The sequence below is a fragment of the Oreochromis niloticus genome, linkage group LG10 (assembly GCF_001858045.2).
Source record: "Oreochromis niloticus isolate F11D_XX linkage group LG10, O_niloticus_UMD_NMBU, whole genome shotgun sequence".
Lineage (NCBI taxonomy): Eukaryota > Metazoa > Chordata > Actinopteri > Cichliformes > Cichlidae > Oreochromis > Oreochromis niloticus.
In genome coordinates, this window is record NC_031975.2 from 14,907,578 (window position 1) to 14,933,996 (window position 26,419).

The following is a 26,419-nucleotide window of genomic DNA, read 5'->3' on the forward strand; positions in this document are numbered from 1 at the left end:
GCTTGTGTTGCTTACGGTCTACAAAGTTATTTTGCTCAAGAGGTGCTGCAAATTACAAGTGTCTACTTGTCTTGAGGGGGTGCTGAGCCAAAACTGCTTGAGAAAAATCTAAATAAAGCCTCATGTGAAACTGAACCAGGATTACTGGGATTTTAGTCAACCAAAACACAGCACTGTGCTTTTCAAGAGGTGACAATCTGAAAAATTCTTAAAGAGGATTTTCATCTAGGTTCAACGGTAAAACAATTCTACAGAGAAAACACAGAATCTGTAACTTCTCAAAGCATCTTTTTCCTTACCTCAGCCTACTGGCATCACAGATGTCAGCATCTGATGCCTGAACACAAGTCACAAAGTGTCCTTTGGGAGCCAGCTCGCTGACAAAGGCCTCGTACAGCATTTGGCTGAAATTAGGTGGGTTGTCATTGGTGTCAGTTACAGTCACGGAGACAGTAACATCACTGCTAAGGGCAGGGTCGCCGCTGTCCGTCGCCCTGACAATGAAGTTGTGGCGCTGGATGAGCTCATAGTCGAGCAGACGTGCCGTGTATATCAGCCCGCTGTTACTGTCGATGCTGAAGTAGTCGGTGCTGTTGTAGATGTCAGATAGGATCTGGTAACTCACCACGGCGTTCTTTTCTGTGTCCTGGTCTTGGGCAAACACCTACACGGAGAGTTACATTCAATTGTGTCCTGCCTCATGCATTATTCAAGATAAGGGCTGATTTGCTTACCCCACACATACTCTGTGGGCACAGCACCACCACTGCAGCCAATTGAAAAAGTAAATAACGTTCCAGATTTTACTGAGAATAGGATAGAAAGACATCTAAAACCTTGTCAAAGCATTTGTCTAACATTCAGCATGAACATTTTGAGGGATACAACTATATTTACAAAAATAAAGTAATATAATATAAAAATCTTAAAAGTTGTGATATAATGTTAAAGGAAATAAAAGGTTTTGAAATTTGGTCCCCTGTTTTTTTTTATGTCTGTGACTTGAGCAATGTAACACCACAGTTGGGTCAAAGTTGGAAGTGAGTTTGTGCAGTTAACTTTTAAAACATGCATGATTTTCAAATATATGAAGGCCAGCTGTACCTATAATAAATAGGTTTTGAGAAACTGATATTTTGATATTGAGAAGCTACAAAAAACACAGCACACAACCACTAGAGGTCACTGAAATAAGCAAAAATGTATTTTGGCATTTTGGTTTCTTAGACTTAAATAATTATTTTGCCTTGTAAAACAATGGGAAGCCACACTGTTTCACCAGGCTGCGCCAGTCAGATCACCTACTTGTTCATCAATGACCTGGTGTTATGTTAACACAGGCCACTTGTGTTAATTTAACTGATGTGGTTACCATACTTGATTTTATTTACAGATTTGTACATTTATAGACCAAACATTTCTCCCCAATTTTCACTAAAGTTGAAAAAGCTGACCTTCATACCAAGGACGACCACCAAAATTTTTAGGTTATCAAAGTTATCTTTATATTTTGCCCATTATAGCCATTCAGAGCTAATAAACAGAAACTTAGGTCATCACTTAGCGACTGTTTCGTGTACTAATACCAAACCATTTGGCATCCCTTTTTGGTTGTCCAGAAATTCATTATTTGACTGCTGAGGCAGAGATGTGCTTTTGATCAGATCAAATATGACCCACATGGTGAACAACACTGCACTACCGCAGAGCAAGAGCAAAGCTCATTTTAAGGCTCAGTGAGTATGCTCAGTGATTACAAGATCCTGTTCTTAAAGCTGTTTCTTTTACATTTTAATGGTAGTAAAAAGGGGCACAGGCCTACAGTATTTTGCTGACTGACTTAAAAAGATGTGAGAAAAATCCAAATTCAATCATATGATGTTCTCATCTTGTAAACAGAAATATGTTCCTGAATGAAAAAAGAGCACTATTGTATTAAAGGTCAAGGACTTCCACTGGGAAATTTCTAGGCAAATATCACACCATCTTCCCATGAATAAATGAGCTATCCGCAATGCTGCTGAAGTGACTCTTAAGTGTAAACACTCATTCAGTTAAAGCACACACTGGACTGACTGAGTAAACACAGGCGTGCGCACACACACACACACCTGTAAGACGGGCGTTCCAATCATGGAGTTCTCAGAGAGCACAGCTGAGTATGAGGTGTTCTGGAACAGCGGTGGGTTATCGTTCACGTCCAGCATGACAATGTCCACATCGACCTCCGACTTAGCTCCGGTCAGTGTATCGGTAGCCTTCACCGTTAAACGGTAATACTGTGTGGTCTCATAGTCTAACGGGTAAATCACACGGATGATTCCTGTGTCAAAGCCAATGTCAAACTGGAGGGAAGGGTCTCCATCTGTGATGGTGAAGATGACGCTCTGGCCCTCGGGACTACTGGCATTGATACACAAGACAGAGGTGGAGACATCCACATCCTCTTTGACAGTGACACCATAAAAAGGCTTGTCAAATACTGGCATAGCTTTATTTACTACACTAACAGGGAGCTCCACCTCACTGGACAGAGGAGGGAAGCCACCGTCAGTCGCCACGAGGATCAGTTTGTACTCTGCGTTAGATAAATCTGCCTCGAAGGCTCTCTTTAAGGTCAGCTCTCCTGTCACAGGGTGCACCTGCATGGGATTTATAGACATTAATTAGTCCAACTCATGAATTTGCACAATTATAACATTTTACAGCCTCCCATATAAAATAAGGGAAGATGTTTCACTTACTTGAAAGTTTCTGTGCTGCTCCTTAAGGCCGTACGTCACTTGTCCATTCCGACTGTAGTCTTTGTCAGTAGCTGAGACCCTGAAAACACTTGATCCTGGCTGTGCTTCTACCTGCACTACAGCGTAGTATGGAAGATTCACAAACTGTGGAGAGTTGTCGTTTACATCCTCCACCTAGAAGATTTGATTTTAAGAAAACATAATGGGGTCATTTTAAAGCTACTGTTCAACAACACAAACAATCTCTTGACCACTGCACCACTGTCCTACCAAATTAGTCTATAACAAAAACACATTCAAGCCACAATGTAAAATGTATTTAAAGCATTCTAAACCAAAGGAATTGAAAACACAGGACTGCCCCAATACACCCAAGTCTGCATTACTGTAAATGTGGAGGATGGACAGAAAAAACAACAACTAGAAGCATTCTTGCAGATAGATGATTTCCATACCTACCTGTACTTGCACGATCACCCTAGCCACCCTCAATATTTCATCTTCCCTGCTGACCTCCACCACCAATTCATAACTGTCCTTCTCCTCTCTGTCAAAAGGCACACCGGTAGTGAACACTGCTCCACAAGTGGGCCGAATGCTGAAGCGCCCAACGGGGTTCAGCAGAGTGTACTTGAGTGGCTCGTTGAGGCGGTGACCAACTGTGCTCACCACAGTCACTAAGGTGATATTGGGTATGTTCTCGGGGATGGAGGCAGAGTAGACTGGGAAGGTGAAGAGAATTCCGCTGTCTATAGCTTCTCGGACAAGCACCGTGACCAATGTCATGCTGGAAAAACGTCCATCCCAAACCTTAAAGAAAGGAGAATGTAATGCTGGAGGGTTTTTTTTCTTAGCTGAATTTGACTGCCCTTATTTTCTTAATAAAAACAGTAAAATAATTCTGCATGTAATCCTGGGTCAGAAAATCCTGAGTCATGCAGATGAGGTATCCCACATCAAGTCACCAAATAATTTTGGGCTCTATGTGCACAACTCTGCATTGACCCAGGAATCTGACTTTCTGGAGGAAATCATTATTATCTTTACCCAGCTTAGTCCAGATACCAGCATGCTGAAAAGACTTTCAAATGGTATGTCATGTCCACTGATGACCTACCTTCACATTGAAGCGATAACGGTCTTTATTGAGGTTCTGATTGATGACGGTCACAACTCCAGTGTATGGCTCAACAGAAAAGAACTCCACATTGCTGTCCACCAAAGAGTAAAGTAGCTGTGGTGTGATAGACTTGTCAGGGTTAAGTGTGGGGTCAGAGGTCACATCGGGGTCAAGAGCCTTAACCCTAAGGACCTCTACACCCATGTAGGTAGGCAACAAGAGGATTGTCTCGTAAGTGTCCTGGGAAAACTTTGGGGGCGAGTCATTGATGTTGATCACCTAAGACGTGGTACACAGGGAGTGAAAATAATGTTGAGAAATGACTACGATAACGCAGAACTCAAAGTGAGTCAAGAGTGCTTATGAGACAATGAAAGCTGATTCATATGTTATTTGCTTACCTTTATAAGTACCTCTGCTGGGCTGTCAGCATCCCGTGGAGGCTGGCCACTATCTCTAACATGAACCCGAAAGACGAACTCAGAGAAGGTTTCATAGTCCAGACTGGCAATCGTTCTAAAAATCATTTAAACAAACCCAGTGTATATCAACTTATAAGGAAATTAATCAGATCAATAGTGATGCAACTTCTGCACAGCACTATCACCTACCGGATCGATCCAGTCCCAGAGTCCACGCTGAAGAACATCCGAGCAGTCTCGCCTATGATCTGGAACACTAACAGGGCATTGTGGTTGCGATCCTTATCAGTTGCCTGGATGACCAAAGGGTTACCGTCCTCTGCCAGGACCACACTGTTGATTGGAGCAGCCTCGCTGACTACGCCGACATACCTGTTAGGAGAAAAAGGTAACGCTGATGTCAGTCAAATATTTCTTAGGTCGGTCGAGAAAATCACTTTTTAACACTCAACAAGCCTACACACAAAAAGACAGAGCAGCATGTCAATGTCAGAGCTTTAGTTATATCTGCAAATCAACTATGACCACCACTAATACCTGATTTGTTGGAATACAGGTGGGCTGTCGTTCACATCCACTACTTGTATGATGACGGAGGTGCTGGCTTCCACTCCAGCCATGCTCAGGGCACGCACCACTAGAAAGTAAGATGTTGTTTGCTGGCAAAACAAAGAAATCCAGTTAAATTGTTTAAAAAAAACAAATTCAATTTAGATCCGATGTAAAGCCAGCTTTTTTTGCATAAAGAAGAACGTGACAGTGGCTTTAAAAATAATGCTATAAATCTTTGTAAAAAATCACGTAAATATTTCATGTTACCATCCTTTCCCTTTCCAACAATACCTTGTTCTCAGGGTATATTTAAACAAGTGACTGAAATGACAGCTTGTTAGAAGCATCTTGGAGAACCTCTGCATATTTATGCACTCTCAGTTACCTTTTTCTCATCTAATCACAGTGAGTGATTAGATGTAATGTTGATTACGGCTCTGAGGGCCACACCATCTGTTCCAGGACTGCTTGTTTGCTGTTGCTTTTTTTGGCTGAATGTAATTCTTTATGACTGACTATATATTTGGGTCAAAGGCACACATACAAAATGCACTAGGGACAGAACAGAAGCCCCTCGTACCCACTGTTTGACTGCTAAGCATCTATACAGCCAATATATAACCAAAAAAGAAAAACATTAACAAACCTCAAAGTCCAGCGGTTTGCGTGTAGTGATTACACCGGTATGGTGGTTAATAAAGAAGCAGCGCTCCTCGTTGCCTCTGGTGATGTCATAAATGATTGCTGAGCGGCTGAGGGCGCTAACAGTGATCACGTAAGTTCCAGTTTTGCTGTTCTCCATAATCTATAAAGCCAAAGAGTGAAAATATACAGGTAGATTTTCAGAACTTGAGTGAGTTGTATAGACTGTTTTTTGAAAAATATTATTCTTACCTCCTGTATATCTGTCTAGACATTTAACCTCTATACACACATACCGCCTTCAAGCCTGTTTTTATTCCTCCTATCTCTCCCACCCTCTCCAGCCTTCTCCCTTCAGACAGTAATTTATCTCTAACTTTATTTATTTATTTATTTTTTTACCTCAGCCTGATACTCCTTCTGAGAGAATTTCGGTTTGGAGAAGTCTGAGAGGATCAAGGAAATGCGAACTGAAGCGGTGGCCATTAATGGGGGAAATCCACTGTCTGTGACGCGCACACTGAGGGTGTAAAAGCCTAAAGAAGTGAGGTCCAGTTCCTTGGCAATGAAGATAAGGCCCGTGGTATTATCAATACCAAACACACCACCGGTGTTACCTGAAAGTAGCAGAAAGGTTACAGACACTATTAAAGGAGGATATTCCAGTCACAGGTCACTACACTGTTTAAAGCACAAGCACAGATACAAATCAAAATGAGAATAATTTTCTTGCAGATTGCACCGTACCTGCTTCTATAGTATAGGTGAGCTGCCCATTAAGCCCATTGTCTTTGTCTAGAGCCGTCACCTGCACTACAGACGTGCCTACAGAAAAAGTCTCGTAGGCCGTAGCATCGTATACGGTGCTGGTGAAGTAGGGAATGTTATCATTGGAATCTTCCACTGCCACCAGGATACGAGCCAGGTCACGGTTAAATGGAAACTCCTGATCCTTGACCTACAGCAGCAAACGAGAGATGAATATGGATAGAGCTGTACGAGGTGATAAAAGAACAAAATCAGCAAAAATTAAGTGAGGCAGACACGGTTGCCAAAACGGACGTAATTTATTGGATAGCACAGTGGCGCATAGAGACTCACAGTAACATCCAAGCTCACACACACACATAGAGACACACGAGAACAGATTGTCATCCATGTTTCCTTTCTCACCATAATAGTGAGGATGTGCTGTGTCCGGGCTTCATAGTCGAGCCTGTCTGCGGTGTAGACGACTCCTGTGCCAGGATTGACCCTAAACAGCCTCATACTGGCCGGGTCTACGCTGCCATAGATGGAGAAGCTCAAACGGGCACGCTCATCAATGTCTGATGCTCTGACCCGCAGCAGCTCCATGTCAACTGGTATGTCCTCAGATACGCTGATATCATAAGCTGGCAGAGAAAAAACTGGAGGGTTGTCGTTGCTGTCCTGTATTCGAATGAACACCTGAGTGATGAAGAGATAGAAGAGGAAATCTGCATAGTCAGCGTAGTGGCAAACAGCGATAGGAGACTTGGAGTCGAATTAGCTTCGGTAACTGACAATCCTCAATCCAATTGTAGAGTAAATGCAAGGCTCAGACACGACTGAACACTATTTGCATTAAGACAAGGCCCTATTTATGACAGACTTGTAAGCCAGAGTGAGCATTGTCCAAGAGGCATGAGGTTCTTTTTGTATCTTGACTTTTATTTGCCCAGAGTAATCCCATTAATTCTCTGATATCAAGGATTTCCCTTACAAGATATACCCAGTAGGGGAGCCCCGACAGCAGGAGCCCAGGGAATGTCAAAGGCAGGGCAACAAAAGCACATTTCATAGTCAGTAAGAGATAATTTCAGAAAAACCGAGCACAAGCGGAGGAAGCGAAGCTGAGCGTAAACAGTTCCCCGTGAAAAGAGGGAACAATAATTTAATTTGATGTGGGTCTGGGGCGTATGAGAGGCAGCGCCAGCGCATAACAAATCAAAACTCTGTGTACCTGTGCTGTGGCAAAGTTGGTCCCATCTGTCACCTGTACCGTCATGTTGTACACAGACTGCACCTCCGCATCAAGGGGCTTGGCCACGACTAGAGTCCCCACCCCCAGTTGGAGGTCAAACTGCATGTCAAAGCTCCCTGGAATAAATGAACACACACACACCCACCCCCGCACACACACATAGTGTCAGCCTTTTAGTATTCGCACTGCATATTAGACTCAGGTGCTCTAAGTTATTACTGTGTAATTGTTTTGGCCAGGTGCCTTCGTCTGGAGCTGGAGGGACTGTGAAATAAAATGAACTGAAATGCAATGTGATGTAGCACCAAACCCACTTGGCAGCCTGAGAGCTGTTAACAGCCACGCAAACATCTGTCTTATCACTCCAAAACACAACCCATCTCAGAGATCAAAAACCCACAGCAGGGTCTTTTCCACGGGCGGTGAGTGTACAGTTTAAAGGCTTAATGTTTGATTAAAGTGAGGGAGGGGATTGATATGTGTTAGGTATTCGGTACCATCCTTCCTCTCATTCCAGCTTCTCTCCCGAGATATCTGGGAGCCTGAGCACCCCTCAGCATATGAATACTGATTGGGCATTTTTCACACAACCACTGATGCGTGTTGAGTGGGAGCAAAATACGGGATCTCACATTGTTTATTTATTTATTTTTTGTTCTACTTTTCATGGCAGAGCAGTGGGTCAATTCAACGCTACGAGGGATCAATCTCACAGCATTTAGAAAAAAGAAAATTACAGTATGTAATCACTAGTTTCTTTTCCTGTCAGGGTGGAATGATGCCTCAGAGTTCTGTGATTAATCCAGGAAGAGCACGCCAGATAAGAAAGCCGTATAAGAATCAAACTCTTCTGTCTATCTATATCACAAAATCACATTCAGTGCCATAAAAATGATTAAGAACACAAATATTTCTCTAGTGTGATTAAAAAGAAATGCAGTACAAACAAGCAATCATATGCAAAACTCTCAAACTATACATGGCCCCTAACAAATGTAAGCAAAGTATCCCATATTTTCAGCTCTGGCTTTGGTCTCCACCAGAGGAATACAATCTGCCTCTTTAGTTGCTAAACGCTCCAGTGCAGCTTCAGCTCCACGGTTGTTTGCAGTGGCTGACCAATGATGCACAAAGCAGGGAGAGTGATCCAAATACTAATGCTGCCGGGCTTGACAGTAAAGCACTGGGCTAGAGCTCTGTGAAGTTCTGTAAATCTGAGGAGCACCTGAAAATGTGGGTGGTAAATCTCTGAAGGGTCATTTATACTGTAAGAGCGATTCCTCTCACATTTCTTAGTACTTGTTTTAGTCACTGTAAGGTTTATCCATAACTGCTAAAAAACAGTGAGGTGCATTTGAATTCAGCCCTAAGTGGAAACATTAAAATAGCCTGTTGTTTTATAAAAATACTGTATGGAGGCCTTATGGAAGGGGGAGCAGTATCATTACAGGCTGCTTCTATCAGAAATGCAGTAACTTTCCAAAGTAGCTACAATGTAGCTGAACTAATGGCACAAACCTGTCCTGTGTGGGCAGAGATAATGATAGCGCATAGTATTAGTGGAGCTGTGTGAGATTACTATTCCAAACTCAGATCGATCACTTCTGCCTTTGGCTAAACAAGGTCATGGAACTGCGTGCTACATTTCCTGGATTTCCTTAATTTCTTCAAACCTGCAGCATTTGGGGGAAAAGGTGTGGCAAAATTAGCTTTGACCCGACCTGTGTCAAGCGAGCAGTTTCTTCCACATGCATTCTGAGGAATGTAGAACATTTCTCTGGCAGGGCGCCCGCCTTAAAGGTGAGAGAGAGGAAAGAAAAAAGAGAATATAAATATTCATGAAGTCTGGATATCCTTGTGATCAAAGGTTTGGATGATTTATATACAGTACTGCAAAGTTGACCTCTTGACGTTTTTACATATATATGTGTCACTAAGTGATACAAATTGACTTTTCATTAGAATACTTAAGCTAAGGGTGGGTGATAAGAGCCTACTTCTTGAAGTTTGAAATAAAATATCCCCATGCTTTTATTTTATGAAAACTATCTGAAATATGAATAACCTTTTCTGTACGATTACTCCACTAACATTAACACTAAGAATGAACTGGGAAAAACTATGGCATTTGCATTTTCTCTGTCTATTAAAAAAAGAACAATTAAATATTAAACGTATTTTCCTGTTTTAACAGCTCTATATTTTTATTTAATGTTAACTATCAAATACAAATTAATATTCCTTAGTTGTTCTTTCAAAAACCAGGGAGGAGATCTGTTTTCACCAGAGTCAGGGCAATAATGATGAAAACTAGAACAGTTTATTATTAACTTTATCAAGAAACACTTTGTAACTTTTCATTAGTGTAACCAGAACACTTTTATTGTGGCTAATTTCATGAGAAAATTCAGAGTATGTACTGTTCTTTGGCTCTCTGTTAGTTCAGTATCTTATATTAATTTTCTTACCGATGATAGTGAACCAGACAGGTGTGCTGGACTGGCTGATAGCCACGACTCCCACTGGCTGGGCAACAGTAGCTGTCTCCGAAATGGAGAAATTGTAGTACCGCTGGGTGAACAGTAGGGGCACTGGTGAGGGGGCAGGTTTACGAATCCACTCTACATGAAGTTTAACAGTAGACCATAATGGCGGATCGCCACTGTCCTCCGCTTTTATCTAAGAGAAGGAACAATATAGATAAATTAGTACAGTAGCCCTGAGAGATCAAATGGACTGCAACTTATGAAAACACCAGCAAATAGAAAAATCACAATTGCAGTTGCCTCAGGGTGCTGAATGAAAAACAACAGAAATATAAAAAACAAACAAACAAAAAAACAAATCATGAAACAAAACAGACAAGCTGTGAGAGTGACAAAACACAACAAACCAAAACATGCAAAGGATTGCACTGAAACACACTCAAACGAAGCAGAGGGTTCATCGGTGTCGTAAAGAAGAAAAACATGCATATCAATATGTGTTTTAATCACATGATTCATATAATACTGTAGACACACGTTTGCTATTAGCCGTTTACTCTTTGCAGTAGTTCCGTCACATTATTGTGTCCCCCTAGAAACACTTTTATTTTGTTTCATGATTTTTGCTTCATTTTCTTTCCATTTCTGTTGTGTTTTGTCTGCTTTTACAGTGTTTTTCTATTTTCTAGTGTTTGTTTTTTGAGTTGCAATGCATTTGACCTTTCAGGGCCACCATACCAACGCAAGGAAGACTTACCACTACTTGCTAAGGTATTAGCATGCATGTATTCAGGCCAACCAAAAACTTTGAGTACATTAGAATTCTTTCCTCTCCACTTCACAGACTGTGAAACCTACACTCATAATCTATACTGATCACCACTGCACTGACTGACTGACTGCCCCTAGAGTGGATTAACTGCATCTATAGCTTAGCAATTACATCCATCCCATCCATGCAAAAACTTTGATCTCAACAAATACAGATTAATGAGATGAGCCTCACTACCTGGCTTTCAATAGCTTGGTCTGCCTTTTTTCACACCCAACACAAATACAATACTAGTTTGTGCAGTGCACAAATATGGATGCAAAAAATGCAATTTGTGTTTGTTTGTAATATTAGTCTGACCACAAGTACCCTTTCATGCTAGATCAACTAAGATCTATCATGCCACCTAGTATCCATTGACACCACTCCACCCCACAACCCCTCCACTCTGCTGCTGAATTTATTGGCAATAGAATAATGTGTGTGCTCCAATACCTGGGCTTTTGCCTGATGAAACATGGCAAAGTTACTGCGTTTGCTTCTGCCAACTTTCCCTGAAAGCAGAGCCTTAGGATCTAACAAGCGCACACTGGCTGTGATTAGTTTGTAAGAAACGGAATTGAAAAAGCAGCACTCAAGACATGGAAAGAAAGCAGCACTGTGCCTTAAAGTCTTATCTCAAGGAAGGCCGTTTCAGCAATTTAGACTGTTGTTACTGAGTGCTGGCTTTTGTCTGCCATATCTCCCCACACATTTAAAATACAGACTTCCCTTTTAAGAACGAGGATAGCTTTTATATTTGATATGAGAGACTCACAGTGAGGATGTCATAGCTGCCTGCTGTCACCATCTTCTTTGACGACACCATAGCAGTCCTGGGGTCGATACTGAACTTTTCGTCCTCATTACCGCTAATGATGCTGTAGGTGATGTTGCCATTGGCGCCATAATCACGGTCGTAAGCGAAGACACGGTACACGGGTTCCCCGCGTTTGTTTCTGTCTCGCTCGGGCAAGCTGATGCGGTAGGTGACCTCTGGGAAGGTGGGCGGGTTGTCGTTCTCATCCTGGACGTGAACTATGACCCACACAGTAGATTGGCGGGTGGTCACCGGGCCATCTATTACTGTAATCTGGGAAAAACGTGAACACAAGCACACAAATGCATGGGATTTTACTAGGGAGCGCATACATTTTATTGATATCGTAAATCTTGCTCATGCTGTGTGAGGGCAGGGCCACGTGGAGCTGAGCTCACGGGAAATCTCTTTGTGTTATTGATCCCCTGGAGGCGGTGGCAGAGGGCTGATCACTGATCAATTGGATCAGATAGGGGTGAACACCATTGTTGCCAGCCTGACTCTTCACTAGGCTATTAATTACAGACAGCATAAGCAGTCAGGCTGAGCAGTGGGTGGCATGCATGGGTGGTATTCAGAACAATGTTTTAACAGAGACTTCTTTACTTGTTTCTTTCCAAGTTGGCCACACTAGTATATTTTCTTTCTGTTGATGGCAGTTTTCTCTCTACTGTTTCTTTCACTTTGTACTGTGCTGCCATATATTTATTAAGTATGGGAGCTAAACAAGGCAGCATGAGTCTGGACAACTCAATTGGCAATTCAGGCATGCAATATAACACATAACAAAAGCGCAAAGGTGCAATCGTGTGGGTCAACTGCAGGTTATTTCATTCCATTTTGTAGAAAGGCAAAGTGCTCGTAAATTCAACGGCATTTAATAAGTTGTAAGCGAAGTGTGGGGGAATAGAAGTTTGTTCATGTCCACAAAGTCAAGAATCTGTGATTATCAGGTTCATCTGTATGCAGAGCTGCAGGAGCAACAGAAATGGTAATCACCCAGCTATCTGTATGCCTAGTGTCTGCACTTATCAAATGCTGGGCAGACCAACTCCTCTCCTCCCTGTTCCCGTCCTGAGTGGAGAAGATAACCAATGATGAATGATTACATTTAGAAAATCCCAAACCTGGGGCCCAAAACTACAGCCATTCATCACACTTTATGGAGCCTTGAGGGTCTGCCAGGGTTGTCCTCCACCCTGTCTTTGTTAATAGTAGGTTGTGGCAAGTGGCAGGCCTGGATAAGTAATATCAATATGAACCTATGAATACGGTTCAGGTTTTACTGTACCTCTAAAAAGTGTTCAGCTTGTTGCTCTCTGTCCAGTTTCCTCGCTGTTGTTGTGATAAGACCTAAAAATCATTTTTTAAAAAAAGAAAAGCAAAGTTGTATATAACAAATAAAAACTGCTTTTATTGCTTGCACTGTGCATTTGCTTTACATGACAATATGCAGTGGCTTTATAGAAAAAAATACATATCTGTCATTAGAGTCACTTTATGCATGCGTAAGCCCGCATGCATGTAAGCATGACCAAAAAAACTACATACTACAACCCCGACTGAGCCATTCACATTCAGCACAAATAGTACTGGATAACTGAGGGTCATTTAGTTGGCTTTCAAGCCACCAGGACATAATAGCTTTGATCGATCAGCTTCATTCAGATGATGGTTGGATGGTGTGACAAACTGTAACAGGCTTCACTGGAAATCAGACACAACAACAACTTCATATTCTCTTGATGATCTTTTTTCCTATCATTTGATTTAACTATTAATGTTCTTTCATTATACAACTAAAAAGCCCCCCCACACACACATATATGCACATACAGCCATGTTTTCACTTAGTTCATAGTAGCTGAGGATTTTTTATAGTATGCTATATTGATTAACTTTCAATTCCTGGAAACCTTTCCCACTGATAATCCAAAATGCTGCCTGCCTAAATGATTTACAATGAGGCCACATGCTTTTTGTCCCTAATAGGAAGGTAAGCCCCAGCAAAGTAACTGAATTTGTTTAATAACTGCCAGATTCAGTCAGTAAAAACTTTGGAAATAAAACAAAAAGCTCTGCAGACATTACTCTTACAAACAAGGAAACTAAGGAAGAAACATAAGCATTGATCTATAAGCAGATTCAGCCCATTAAGATACCGTAAGTCAACATTTGTCTTAGCCTGGAGCTATTTTACTCTAAGATGCACAAACAAATGCAAAAGGGAAAAAGTCACTGATGATTCTTGTTTCAGCAAAAAAAAATATTTCTCTTTGTTGTACTGCAGTATCCTTTTTTTCACTCACAGCAGGTGCTTATAATTAAAGAGTAACAGCATGCCTGTGCAACTAATGACATCCATATACACAGCGCACACACACAAAAACTAAAAAGTATATATTACAGAAATCCCTCTGCGTGCACTTTTATGTGAAGTTATTAGAGCAAGTGTGCTTGACTGGTGACTGGTGGTGCTTGAGTGTTTTTGTTTCAGTGTAATGAAGCGTTGCAGAGGGGTAGGATTAGTCTGGGTGCCTAAAATGCTGTGCAGTAAACGCTCAATGGGTAGACTAAAATCCTGGTGTGCGCGCACACACACACACATACACCACACACTCACACACACACACACACACACACACACACACGTTCACACATTCCCAAGCTTGCACATATCACAGTGTCACCTTGAGCTTGTTATGCAGGCTAACTTCAATTAAGCAAATTAGGAGTAAATCTAGAGCAGCGGTCATGAGCTCTGGGAGACAGACTGGAAGGAGGAGGAGGGGCTTGTTCAGCCGAACATGGCGCGAATAACAACTCCGATAAAAATCAATGATCTACAGCTTGCAGCACATCTGCAGTCATACTACACTCAGTTTTAATTGGACAAAGAAGCAATAATTTGAAAAGTCCCCACCCATACTTTCACATGCACACACAAAAAGTGATGGCCCAGTGGTCTATCTTAAATCATTATACAAACTTCAGTTCACTGCTTTCTTCTTAGCCGCATAACACCTCATTTATTTTCTAATTCAAGCTACACTAAAAAAACAAATCCTTAATTTCAAGTTTGAAGTATTCATACTGGAACATCTTCCTTTTTTCAACCCCTTTAAGACTTGGAAATCAAAATCAAATGATTCATTAGAAAGATTGTAATTTTCCCAAAGAGAGTTTGATCCAATGACAAATGATGACTTTTTGTTTTTACATATTACCAAAATGTGACAGGTTTTGCTTTATGTTATAAAATAAAAGCAGATTTGGCAATATCACTATCACAGAAAATCAACAAGGTTAACAGGATGGATACAACAGCAAGACATTATTTAAGTGGCATTGGTTCCCTCTATTGTTTGATATTGGAACATAATGTGGAAAACGTGCTTTTTGCACGTCCCTTTTTATTTAAAATTTTGTATCATGTGTTTACATTTTGTTACCAACATTCTTCACAACATACTTCATACCGTGTACATTATAACATACCACAATAGACCCATTTCTGTAATATACTTGCATATCTATATTATTGCTAATATATATTGTAATATATCTATATCACTAAAGCACTTCTGGATGGATGCAAACTGCATTTCGTTGCCCTGTACCTGTGCATGTGCAATGACAATAAAGTTGAATTCTATTCTATTCTATTCTATTCTTGCCACATGTCCGCTATTCAGGAAGAATTCAATTGGGGGGAATTCCTAAGTAGCATATTTACATATATACTGGGTTGCTCAGGAGGGATTTTGGCTCATTCCTCTTTACAGACACTTTCTACAGACAATCCTATAGCTGCCAACTCCAAGCTTTCAGTTCCCTCCACAGATGTTCTATAGAATTGAGGTCTGGAGAGTTGCTAGGCAAGACCTTAATGTACTTCCCCTTTAGCTACTCCTTTGTTACTTTGGTGGCCTGTTTTGAGTCAATGTCATGTTGGAAGACCCATGCACAACCCATGTTCATCAGTGTTCTGGCTGAGGGAAGGTTCTCATCCGTGATTTTATGCTACGTGGCCCTGTCAACTGCCCCTCAATGCAGTGAATTTGTACCATACCAGTAGCAGAAAAACAGTCCCAATGCATAATGTTTCCACCTCCATAACTGACTGAGGGGACTGTGTTTTTTGGGTCAGACTCAGCATTTCTCTTCCTCCAAACACAGCATTTCACATTGATGCCAAAAAGGTTGATTTTGGTTTCTTCTGACCACAGCACTTTCTACCAAGCCTTCTCTGAATCATTTAAACGTCCACTGACAAAACCGAGTTGAGCCTGTATCTGCCTTCATGAGCAGTGGCACCTTGTGGGCAATCCAAAATTACGTAATGTGTTACGAGGCTTGTTTTTCCCACTTAAAGATCATTAATAAGATTTAGGCTAGTTTTAGGCTGATCCACAAACATTATCGTCCTCACACCATAGGGCAAGACATTTCAGACTATATGATATTGGGAATTGATTTGCTATATATATATATATATATATGTGTATGTACGTATGTATGTATATATATATATATATATATATATATATATATATATATATATATATATATATATATATATATATATATGTATATATGTGTATGTATGTATGTATGTATATATATATATATATGTGTGTGTATGTATGTATGTATGTATGTATGTATGTATATATATATATATATATATATATATATATATATATATAGCAAATCAAAAAGAAATATGTATTTGGCCCAAATGTATCCAAGTGTCTGGCATAACAAAACCAATTCAATCAAACAGAAGGTTGTTTAAAAAAAAAAAGGTCACACAGCCACCATGGCACTCTGCAAACATGCGTGTTTTTACAAGAAGCACTCCATCTAACACCCTGTGTCAACACTTATCTATTCTGTTTTCCTCCCCAAAGGAGGTAGGCTTCAGTCACTCAGCCAGAGACAAACTGACAGCACTGTAAGCTGTCACAGCACATTTACACACTTTGCACTCATTCAAAGTTTGGCTTCAATACATTTTGGGAATTGTTGTGCTACCTCAAACCCATCAAAATGACACTTCCAGAGTAAACCTGAAAAATATATTACTTTGAAGCACCCCAAACCTAGTTTTGAAAAACAATCTAAAACTTCAAGAAGTTTTTCAGCAGTTCAGGTTCATAGTTTTTGCTGCCACTTGCTTCCTGAAAGCAAATCAATCAGCTAGATTTTGTTTATCCAATGAAATCACTCTGGTACATGGAAAGTTTCTGACTGTGCAAACAGTGAGGATTGATTTAAACTGAATGCATCTCCCCATTCATGCATGTCTTATTACCAAACTAACACGGTGGCACTGTCACTCACAAAACAATAGAAATTATGGTAATGATGCATTCAAATTCAAACCTTGTGACTGTGTTTTCCTAAAGCTGCAGAGTCAAGTTTATCCACAAAAGAAAACATAATTTTCGTGTTATTTAATGGGCTATGGCAAGCTGGTGGAACCCAGTGTGTCTTTTGTAGTTCATTTATCACACTGGAAACAATACTGTCATCAGTGAGTTTCTTTGTATAAAATTAATGAATAACAGATAACAGAATACTGTGGGTCTTTTGACAGAGACAGAAAACTGGGCTCAGATGGCTAGAAACTCTCCCCTGTGACATGCACACAGGCACTAAAGAAATACAGCTTACACACACACACAGAAATGCACAATCATACACACAAAGCCAAATTATTTTTATACAGCTGTATGTTGCGGTTGTGGCGTCATCTCTATTGACTCACTGCAACAGACCCAACAAAGCTGTAACCAATTAATCCATTGATTAAATTACCACACAAAGTCTCTTTTCTCTATAACACATACACACATTATTTGTAGATACAGCTCTTGCATGTGTTTTGTAGTCTGCTGAAAAGTAAATGAACTGAGTATAATTTTGAACCTGCACTGACAGCATTAACATCAGTGGTACTTTAAAACAGTCACACTGACTCACTCTGACTCACTGTTACAGGTACACAACATTTTGTAGTCAAACAGTTAAGCTTCCTGAGTGAGGGAACTGACTCAGAAGTATCTGCGTGGCAGTCATAATAAGAGCCGGTTGAATTCTTGAAATATTAAGGGACGGTGCCTCGGTGCTTCTTTTATTACCTCCTTCAGTGTAGTATACACGTGGCTATCCTTTATGAAAGGAAAGAAGATAATTACATCACATACCCATCCGACTGTTCGTGAAAATGATCAATGAAACTGACAAAGTGATGCAGATCATTTAAATGTTATTTATAGATGCATTTTCCATTTCCATTAACTGCTGATATGTTTTGAATTTTCAGCAGCAGCTGAACTATGAACATTGCACTGCTGTAATAGTGTGTAGCATGTAATACTGCTTCTTATGCTTCTTGCATGAAAAACACAGATTTCTATGAGCTTTTATGACCTATAATAATTGATCAAGGTGTGTTTAAGGTTTTCTGTTGTTTTGGGGTGGGGTTACGCTAAATGATGGAATTCTACTTTGGTTATACAAATCCTAAACAAAGAGTAATGCAGAATTACACACACACAATTAAAAAAAACTAAAATTATATATATAAAACATTGCACTGCTTGTTCTCTTTTGTATGCAAATGAGGTTAGCAAAGAGGTTAAGTAATATGCATATTTTGTAGTCGATCTTCTGGACATTGCATACAATATGGCAGACGTCTTACGTGTCTAGTATACGTGACATTTTCCACCAACATCAAAGGAAAATTGATTATGAAAAGGAGGCAAATTCTTTTGACTATTCAACCCTATGTTTGAGAATGCTTGTGTTGGATACAGTTTACATATTAATGAGTTTTTGAGGATCAGCGTCTCGCTAATAGGATCAATATTAGTCCCCTCACCCTGTTTCAGCCCTCTCCTTTTCCCTACATAATGTCAATATTATAGTCATAATGCATAGAGGAATATTCAGAGGATTAGAGGATGCCACATGGAAATTCCCCTAACATTTACAAACAAGGGGAACATGCAGCAGCATATCTTTAGTGAAATCTTTCTATTATAATCTTGATCACTGAGATCCTGCTGCATTACTTATAGGCCCCTGGTTTTAGAACACTTTACTGACATTACTTTGAATCTGAAAAGTTGTCCTTGTAACAGCTGAAATTTTCCTTTTGTTGTTTATTAGAACACTCACTACTTAATCTAGGGCAGAGATAGCAAAGACTTCACATTTTTTTCCTACTAGATTTAAATAAAACATTTTACCTCTTCAATAATTCTTTAATATAAGCGTCAAGCAATGCTTGTACTGAGAATGCATGGGGACATTGCAAACTTGACAGCCAAAACTGAAATACATCAAACTTAACATTTATGTATTTATTTTGCTTTGATTATATTTGTATTCTTCAGAGACATTTGAGTGATTCTTCTAATTTTCAAATGTGTCCATTTTGTTAGTATAAATTGATCATTCATTTAAAAATAGATGTTTAAATATTTACTATAGAGCATTTTTATACAGAAGGTCTGTGAAAAGTAAGGGTAGAGTTTGACAAGGATCTGTGAGCTGATATTCAGTTCACAGACTGTCATTACAAATCATCTTTTATGAAACTCTTAAAAATGCATATGAAATTCAAATGTGTAAATGTTTAAATAAGATTTTTGCATAAACAGACATACAGACATACATGTGTGTAAAAAAAGTGCACAAAAATGTTAAAAGGTTGCAATACAAATCTGAAAAAATGCAGAAAACTAAAGTTCCAACATATTGCAACTTATTCTGTTTACAGATCTTCTACCAGATCTGTGAAAAAATATATAAAGCCTTCTGTGGCCTCAGGGGAGCTGTGATAAATTTGATAAATTGCCTGATAAATTTAAGGCAACGACAGTTGGGGCTCCAGACTAAGCCTGAAAATGACCAAATCTTTGATTACTAGACCATTGTGGCCCACTTCTCATTTTACTTGAGTCTCCAGGGGTTGAAAAAGAAAGTCAGATGTAGAAATCCCAAAAGCTGTTTGCCAGTTGCTGGTTCCAAAAGTCATGCATCCATTTTTCATATAAACCTCAAGTCAAGGTTTGCTACGAATAACAGGTTTTGTCTTTATTCGTATTACTACTTTAAGCATAACGAAATGTTTAATCACCAGAATGGTCACTTTTAGTCAAAAATGTAGCGCTGTCTTGTTTAAACTCTAAAGTATTTTGTCCTTTTCTTTGAAAGGACAAAATTAAACATTGACCTAACAAATATTTCATGTGCATTTTAGGAGCTATATGAAAATGTTTATTACATTCTTTGTTAATCAAATCATGCACTAAATGAACTTTGCATTGTGTATACCATTGTGCACAATCACAAAGTCAGATTAGTTTATAGAGTTTGTCTAATAGCATTGCTGCAGAAGCTGCAGAAGCCTTGCTTTTTTTTTTTTCCAATGCTAGCACCCAAATCCAGACGCAGAATATGGTACATCTAGCTTTTGTAATGTAATTATACTCCAGTTTATACTGACAAAGCCTAACATACAGCAACTTTTCTTTCTTGTTGCATTAAAGTATTGCCGAACAGCACATTTAAAACAACTGTCAACTTTCTTTCACAAAGTGAGTTAGAGAGATGGAAGCTCAACCACCAGCCCTGCTGACTGCCATTGTAGGCTAATGAATTAAAAATAGTACACTTAATTAACTAGTATTTGTGGCACTGACTGGCAAGGATAGCAACATTTAAACCTTGAGTCAACCAGTTGCACGCACCCCTAGTCAAAATATTTTGTTCTATGCTTATTTTTCCTGCTAGCCAAAATTAATAGCCCATTTCACATCACAAAGAACTGTAGATTAATCTTGCTAACTAAGCTTGCTATTCATGGGTATCATTAGCTGATTCTCAACCTTTCCTTCACAAAAAAAAACAACCCAAAAAACGATGGCCACAATACTTCCTGGGTCCAAGACAGCAGCCAACAATCTAATGTTTGACAGCATGGTGGGGCTATGTCTATCTTCTATAAACAGTCTATGGCTCAAGGCTACCCATATGGAAAAGATATATATAAATCTTGTTTGTATCTTATTTGTAAAGTTTGTATCTGTCTTGTATGAAAAGCATACAAGAGTGAAAACAGATATAAGATCCCTAGAAAAATTATATAAATGAAACTTGTATGTTTTGGATACTTACTAAAACAATATATGAAAGTAATGAGAAAGTGGCCACTTTCATGAGTAAATCATATAAGCCTTATATGATTCACTATATGAAGTAGGCCACATCTTATGCAAGTTTTTACTATTTCTTTTCCATATGGGTATATAACCTACATTACCAAAACAAGATTTTTTTTTCTTGTTTCTATTTTGATCCTCTCTCAAAGCATCCATCACAAATCTGACATTATTTATAGGCGTTCAATGCCAAATTAGTGGCGCACCTTAAAAATTGCACTCATCCCAATCCAATTAAACTACATGAAAATGAAATATCTACTGACTGATACATAAATCAGCATGTTTTAACACGCAATTAGAATTTATCCCCGCACACAAACAAGTATATTGGCATAGAAGTAAAATTATTCAATTAATCCCAGACAATACGCTTTCACAAAATATTTTATACACATTCACTGACTTTAATTTCTCATGCATTATTACCTCCAGAGACTCTAAGCAAAGTTAATAAACAACTACAGGCTATCCGAGCATCATTTCATAAGCCCAGAATGTTTAAAACCCTCCACTGATCCAATATCTAATAGAGAGCTTATGGTGAACCTCTGTCGGGGTTGGTATTATCTCAATAAATCCTATTTCTGAATTGAAAGTAATACTCCTCAAACATTTAGCCAGCATCAGTTTTTTTTTACTTTACACCTTTTCAACTTAACATTTGAATACATATCATCAAAAGCAATCAAATATAACTGCTGTGAATAGAACATGTGAATAGCTCAGAGGAGTATCAGGTAGAAGCTGCATGCTGTTATGTGAGATACCGTTCATTTCTTTGTTCTCTGTCATACAGCTCGTATCTATGTAATATCTGTTGTTCTGTTTAATCCCAGCTTGTTAATGAAATGCCTGAAGCGCATTTATGAGAGGCCGTTCTTTCTTTCATCATTCCTTTCCACTCCACTAGTACCACATCACACACTACCTCACCTGTTTTTGGATTAATAGAGAAGAAATTCTGCGGGTTGCCGGCAGTAATGCGATAACTCAGACGACTGGGTATAGCAGTAAGATCGGGGTCTTGCGCCTGAATACGAATGACTGACACATCCTTTGGAGAGTTTTCCATGATAGTCGGGTGGTAGATAGGATCTGAGGTGAGGGGAGCATTATCATTGACATCTTCTACCTGAGCAGAGACAAAAAAGAAAAGAAGACATGAAACAACAAAGGAAAAAGAGGAGAAAAAGGTGATGAATATTCATCATTTGAGTTGGATCTTGAAATGGCAACAAATACATGGATAGTAGCCCTCTGAATTTGCACGCACCGTAATATTGCTTTGTTGTGATTTTAGTATCTTTGTTAATCAGTTTGGGTCTGGGTTGATATGTTATCAATCACAAAATGGAAATATATTTGCCAGAAAATGTCAAAGATGTCACACTCCAAATTAATTTCCCTTCTAACAGCATAGATCTAGAATATTTATGGCAAGCAGTGGGTTGATTGAGCATTTGCTGGAAGGCACAGAGAGCCAAGACAGTTCAGCCGGTGAACAGAAGCACCTGTGCCTGATTAATCTCCCCATTTTTCCATGTGATGAAGAGGCCGGGAGTAAAGCACCCACTCACATAACCACACGTGGATATCCTGAAGCCAGAAAAGGCTGCTTGTCTTTTTTTTTTCTTTTATACACAGCTGAACTCTTCCCCAAAGGGAGAGCAGTGATGTAGCAACCATGTGTGTATTTGAGTGTTTAGACGGTGGAAAAACTTAAGGGCAAATAAATTAGAAAAATCTGAAGCAGAGAATTCTTGTAGAGTGTATCTCTTGCTTACGGACTGAATGCTGAGTACAGAAACCAAGAGAGTAACACACTCGTTTGGCATCATGCTGTTTGGATGTAATGCTTTACAAGAATTTTATAGTATAAACATCAAAATTACCCTGGAGGGTAACGTTGACAGGCTGTAAACTTTTATTAGTGACTGCCATTGAAAAATAAGCTACTTTTTCAGTTAAAAAAGCTGAAAAATGTATAACCTGTCATAATTTTAACGTAGTTAACAAGAAGTTATGCATAAAAAGTGCATGACTGTACTCTGTATAACTAAATGTGATTTTTCCATGTACAATAAATACACAGATAAAGTTGAAATGACCTAAAACTGATATACTTTCAATTAAAATGTGATTGGATATGCTGGAAGTGAAATTAAGGGAGTAACACTCTGGCAAACCATATTTTGAATATAAAACAATCTTACCCTGTAGACTTCTTGTCTACAGAAGCTCAGTGATGGCTAAGAAGCCGCTGTACCAGTCATCTAATGGCACTTGGCATACAACGATCACTTAGTAAGTGAACTTTGTTTTTTTGTTTTGTATCTACACTCACTGGCCCTTTGTACATCTATTCAGCTGCTCATTAATGAAAATATCTAATCCGCAATGGCATAAACATGGCAGCAATTCAATGCATTAAGGTATGTAGACAAGGTCAAAATGATATGCTGACAGGAAGGCAACAGTAACTCAAATAACCACTCCATACAGCAAAGAAGGATACAAGAACATCTCTGAATGCACAACAGGTTGAACGCTAAGGCAGATGCACTACAGCAGCAGAAGTCCACACTGGGGCCATTCTAGCCATGTAAGAACCAGAAACTGAGGCTACAGTCCATATGACCTCACCAGGGTCAGAATTTGGCATAAAAAACATGAAAGCATACGCCCCTGCTTTGTATCAACAGCTCAGACTGCTGGTGTCACGGCTTGGGGATATTTCCTTTGTATATCTTGGGCCACTTAGTCAAACAGGGCATAGTTTACCCACCACTGCCTTTCTGAGTATTGATGCTGAACATGTCCATCCCTTTATGATCACAGTGGACCCATCTTCTGCCATGTCACAAAGCTCAAATCATCTCATACTGGTTTCTTGGACATGACATGAGTTCACTGTACTCAAATGGCCTGCAGAGTCACCAGCTCTCAGTCCAATAGAGCATTGTTGATTCTATGTCTCCAAGAAATAAGGCAGTTCTGAGGGCAAAAGGACATCCAAACTGCTACCACCAGCATGTACCAGGTGTATTTAGTAATAGCACACTTTGGGGACATCCATTTAAGGCTTAAAATTACAAGAGAAAATTCTCTGCTTGTTATGCTCAAAGCTATAAAAGTCTGTGGGTAAATGTATTTAACATAATGATTCAATAGGCAGTGGATTCTATACCTGGATGAAGACTTCAACAGAAGCTGACAGAGGTGGAACCCCCCTGTCCACGGCACAGACAGTCAGCCAGTAGGAGTCTTTGGTCTCACAGTCCAGGATACCAGAAGTGTAAATCACCCCTGTTGAAGCACAGAGAAAGATTAATGCAGTTTTTACCTGGCTTTGAATACTTATCTATTAAGGGTGTGTGTGAATGTGTGTGTGTGTGAGAGAGAGAGGGGGGGTGCCAGAAAAAGAGAGAGAGAGAGAAACTGGCTGTTATCTGTAAAATACATTACAATCCTTAAAAGATCTCTTGGGAATGTCTTTGAATACTAAGTTTCCAGGGGCAAACACACAAATTTAGACTAAAACTTTGTGTCCTGGCTTCAGTGACATTCACAGGCATTAGCGGTGCCACTGTAGTCACCTTCAATGTTTCAGCTTCTCCACGGCTAATCACAACTGACCAAACTGCTCCCACTGCTATTTGCTTAGTGCTAAATGTACCCTGAACTGCCCTACACCAATAAAGACACACACATATATATGCACACACAAAGACACCCAGACATTCACATATATTGACTGGCGTGTGCTTAGTGGCCTTAAGGAAAATGAGTAGCTGACAGTTTTGGTGACCTCTTCGGGGACAAAGAGAATATTTACAATGGATGACACATGGACACAACTTTAAAAAAAAAAACATCATTCAGGACTTTTTACAAACCCACTTGAAAAAAAAAAGACACATGCACACACAGGCTAGGTTTTAGGGTTCATTTGTTTCATTTTCTATCCACTTCCAAGAGTATGACATTGTAGAAACACAATGGCATGTGTTACATTAGTGTTACATTGCATACATTGCAGAAATCCAGAAAAGAACACAAACACTCGTAGTATCATTTCTATCAGCAAAAAATAAAGACAAGTCAGACAGAAACACGCAGGCTGAAAAAACATTTCAGCTCAGGAACACAAACTCTCACCAGATCTGCAAGCTCCTGTTAAATAAAGGCTCCTTTGAGACACAGACAGCCTGCACAGCATTTGTGCTTAGGTTTACATACATTTAAACCCAACAAGCTGTCACACAAGCTGAGCTTGGGCAGGTGAGCAAGCTCAAATTTAATTTGTTTTTTAAATCTTTTTCATTATATAAGAATGGCTGCACAGGAGTATTGGCTGGCTGGTCTAGCCTATTGTGATGCTAAATTCCTAATCATTAAAAAATTCTATAACCACTATGATGTACAGTACATTGCAAAATCCAGATTTTTTTCCTATTTCTTAAGGACATGATATTCAGATACTGTTTATCCCTTGCAGATGTTTCTTTTGTCCTCCACTTGTCCATTTTTTTAAGGAAACACTGAACACCGTACTGAAATATGCCAAGTTTTCAGCTAAAAGCTATTTAGTAATTACATTGTTGGTGCAGAAAACACTATTTCATGGCCGTCAAAATGTGGAATCGTTTTTTGTAGATTAAACTAAAGAAATTGGAACAAATGATGTGTTTTTGTATCATTATTTAAAAAGTTCCGAAAGATACAATTTAAAGTTGGTTCTTTAGTAAATTGTCTAATGTGTAAACCCAACACTAGTTCATTGCTTGAGCTGGGTGCCTTTTTAATGCTTATTAAGTCGTAGCCCAGTGTTAAGTAGTTTAACAGACAAAAATAAACATTGCTCTGAAAATGGTCAGGTACAGGGACTGGGCTGAAAATGAGCCAATGTCCAAAGAAAAAATTTGAAAGACCTTCAGAAAGTCTGCATAACTGTTGCTTAAGACAACTTTAAAAACTATAAGTCTGGCTCCTTGGAAGCAAAATATAAAGACATGAGGCGTGGCGAAAGACTTTTGCACAGTACTGTAGGTACCATAAAAGAAAAGCTGCTACATTATAGATAACTGAAGAAGTGCTAGAAAAAGGTGATCTACTATCCTCATTTCCAGCTCCATGTTTTAATCTTGGACTTTACTAAAGTAGCAGTACATTAACTCACAGTTCCTTATTTATCTTGTGCTGTGCCTTGATGCAGCCCTTCAATTTATCTGCTTTCTGAGACAAAGTGTTTTGGCTTCCCAGCTTCCTGCTGATTGGCTGCCCCTTAGAAAATATGGTCTGAAACATAAGTAGTGGTTCTCTCAGATGGCTATACTTACGATAATTTCTTTCTTTTCTTGCACAGACCTAAGAGCAGAAAAACCTCTTTAAACCCTTTTAAGTGTATGAGATCATCCGTACATAATCTGAATATAAGCTCATTATTTATATATATATATATTAAAACAGAAATTTTGGCTTTTGGGGCAAAAATGAGGCTAAACTGGGTATCATTTCACTTAACCAAATGAACAAATGAATGCCTGTAGTCAAAACTCGAAGAGGAACTCTAGGA

General features: G+C 39.3%; 1 protein-coding gene across 1 annotated transcript in view; it reads right to left on the reverse strand.

Annotated features, from left to right (window-relative positions):
- The window catches only part of fat3b (FAT atypical cadherin 3b), a 67,807-nt gene that overhangs the window by 32,414 nt on the left and 8,974 nt on the right, over nt 1–26,419 (reverse strand). The window contains exons 5-23 of the mRNA XM_025910796.1: nt 24,032–24,150; nt 21,778–21,976; nt 12,894–12,955; nt 11,561–11,875; nt 9,954–10,164; nt 9,207–9,278; nt 7,465–7,601; nt 6,654–6,929; nt 6,228–6,438; nt 5,883–6,097; nt 5,485–5,643; nt 4,824–4,945; nt 4,476–4,658; nt 4,266–4,380; nt 3,862–4,143; nt 3,204–3,554; nt 2,745–2,918; nt 2,112–2,642; nt 300–664 (exon numbers count right to left, since the gene is read on the reverse strand). Coding sequence (XP_025766581.1) covers nt 300–664; nt 2,112–2,642; nt 2,745–2,918; nt 3,204–3,554; nt 3,862–4,143; nt 4,266–4,380; nt 4,476–4,658; nt 4,824–4,945; nt 5,485–5,643; nt 5,883–6,097; nt 6,228–6,438; nt 6,654–6,929; nt 7,465–7,601; nt 9,207–9,278; nt 9,954–10,164; nt 11,561–11,875; nt 12,894–12,955; nt 21,778–21,976; nt 24,032–24,150 — 4,099 coding nt within the window. The remainder of the gene's footprint in view (nt 1–299; nt 665–2,111; nt 2,643–2,744; nt 2,919–3,203; nt 3,555–3,861; nt 4,144–4,265; nt 4,381–4,475; nt 4,659–4,823; nt 4,946–5,484; nt 5,644–5,882; nt 6,098–6,227; nt 6,439–6,653; nt 6,930–7,464; nt 7,602–9,206; nt 9,279–9,953; nt 10,165–11,560; nt 11,876–12,893; nt 12,956–21,777; nt 21,977–24,031; nt 24,151–26,419) is intronic.